Source organism: Lolium perenne, chromosome 6 (assembly GCF_019359855.2).
Source record: "Lolium perenne isolate Kyuss_39 chromosome 6, Kyuss_2.0, whole genome shotgun sequence".
Taxonomy (NCBI): domain Eukaryota; kingdom Viridiplantae; phylum Streptophyta; class Magnoliopsida; order Poales; family Poaceae; genus Lolium; species Lolium perenne.
In genome coordinates, this window is record NC_067249.2 from 205,114,362 (window position 1) to 205,116,247 (window position 1,886).

The 1,886-nt window shown below is 49.0% G+C and overlaps 1 protein-coding gene across 1 annotated transcript; it reads right to left on the reverse strand.

Annotated features, from left to right (window-relative positions):
• Positions 1 to 828: 828 nt before the first annotated feature.
• LOC127309356 (basic leucine zipper 8) lies at positions 829 to 1,643 on the reverse strand. The gene has a single exon (XM_051340235.2). It carries the CDS (start codon positions 1,585 to 1,587, stop codon positions 1,036 to 1,038), a length of 552 nt encoding a protein of 183 aa, XP_051196195.1. The 5' UTR covers positions 1,588 to 1,643; the 3' UTR covers positions 829 to 1,035.
• Positions 1,644 to 1,886: the final 243 nt, after the last annotated feature.

Here is a 1,886-nt window from a genome sequence, read left to right on the forward strand (position 1 = left end):
CGACGGTGTTCTTCTTGCTCTCTATCGAGCTTCTGGCGGAGATCAAGATCACGGCTACGGTTGTACTCTCCATCTGCCACCTAGAACGGGCGCTTGCCGCGCGCGCGTAGCGCTCACGGTCCATGGGCACTAGCTTGCAGCGAGCAGCCCTAGAGGAGTCGAGGAAGTGGACTAGGGTTTTTGCTCTGGAGCGGTTGCGACATAGGTCACGGGTCGGAGCGGGGAAGGCGAAAGCGAGATCTAGGGTTCTCGGGGGCAGCCACCACCAGTTATAAACTGGCGGCGCGGGGGCAAAAATGTTCTCAGGACGCTGAGGGGAACGCTGGACGATCAGGGCCGAGGAAGTTTTCCCCAGGGGCACGTGGCAACCATCCGACGGAGCAGCCTCGGCACTGGGACGCGAAAGATCCCGAACGGCCCATGACGAGTCCTGGACGGATTGGGCCTGCCCACCAAGCCCATCCGCCAGGGAAGGGGTTTCATTTGTGTATTTCACAGAATTTGGCATATATTTAAAATAATTTTGCATAGGCTCAAGCAAGTTAGGGAAAGAATTTCTTAATTGTTTATTCAAAGAGAAGAGCAACGGATTCAGCGAGCTTATCCCTATCTAGTTACATACCCTACTTATGAATTTATTTTGGTTGTTATAAAAACTTTATTGTAGGACTATTCAACGGTGACCTTTCAAATATATAGTTAGTTTTGTAAGGTTCATTATAACTTTATCCTTTCTTTGTGTTAAACTGTTAATACTATAACAGATGACCTTAACTTTGTGGAATACTATAATAATAGAACTCACCTGTCAGCACCAACATTTTCTTTTTGAGAAGCTGTTTTAGCTTGCTAAAAGATCATATATTTCGGCACGGGTGAAGTACATGTGAACAGTACCAGCTTGTCTAAACCAATGCATGCTAACACCGGTGTCATGACATCGAGCGAAGGTGCAAAAATGGTACCCATAGACTAAAATGAAGTTTAGTTTCTCATATTATAACATCTAATAATCTTCTGATCCTGGGCAGCAGCTCATGTGCTAGGACCCATGACATTACCCTCTCCTGTGTTCTCTACAGCTACAGGGAGCTCCTCAAGCTGCTTCTGGAGTCTGGCCTGCTCGTCTCTCAGGTCAGAGTTGTCACGGAGCACGCGATCGCAGTCCCTGATGACATGGTTCAGCTGATCGAGGAGCTGACGGTTGGAGCTGCGGAGGTGCACGACCTGCGCCCAGAGCTCGCTCAGCTGCTTCTGCTTCCTCATGCGCGACCGCCGCGCGGACTCCCTGTTGGAGATCATCCTCCTCTTCCGTCTCTCCTCCGCGAGGCTGTGCTGCTGGTAGTCCTCTGACTCGTCGTCTGAGTTTGATTTGTTTCCGAACGGAAGAAGACCAGCTTCATGGACCAGGTGGGCAACCTGCTGCTGGTAGTAGGAGGATGTGGCCTGAGGAACCAGGAGGTTGTTGATGTCGTTGTACTGGAAGAGGAAGTCATCTGGAGCTACCTGGTAATGAGGCTTGAAAGAATTAGTTGCACTAGTTGCAGATGATAAGTAGGGAAAACTGGCAAGCTCAGCTGGGTACATGCTTGCTTGCGCTATGAAATAGACTAATGGAGGCAGGAGTGGCTTGTGAAAGAAACCAATAGGGCAGTGGGGTGAATTTATAGTATGCCTGGAAATGTGTGGGAGCCACACTCAAATTGCCTTTTGTGCTTCTTGGATATGCAGATGCCAGGGAGGGGGCAGAGCTTAGCTTGCACACACATTACATGAGATTGAGATTGAGGTTGAGATTACCAAAGGTCTTGATGGACATCATGTAATGTTTTATAATTGAGCCAGCTTTTCAAAGAATGTGCGGGTCCCAGCATTGCCTCCAAAAG

Excerpts from the sequence above, each read along its gene's own strand:
- LOC127309356 (XM_051340235.2), bottom strand. The coding sequence starts at position 1,587 with ATGTACCCAGCTGAGCTTGCCAGTTTTCCCTACTTATCATCTGCAACT.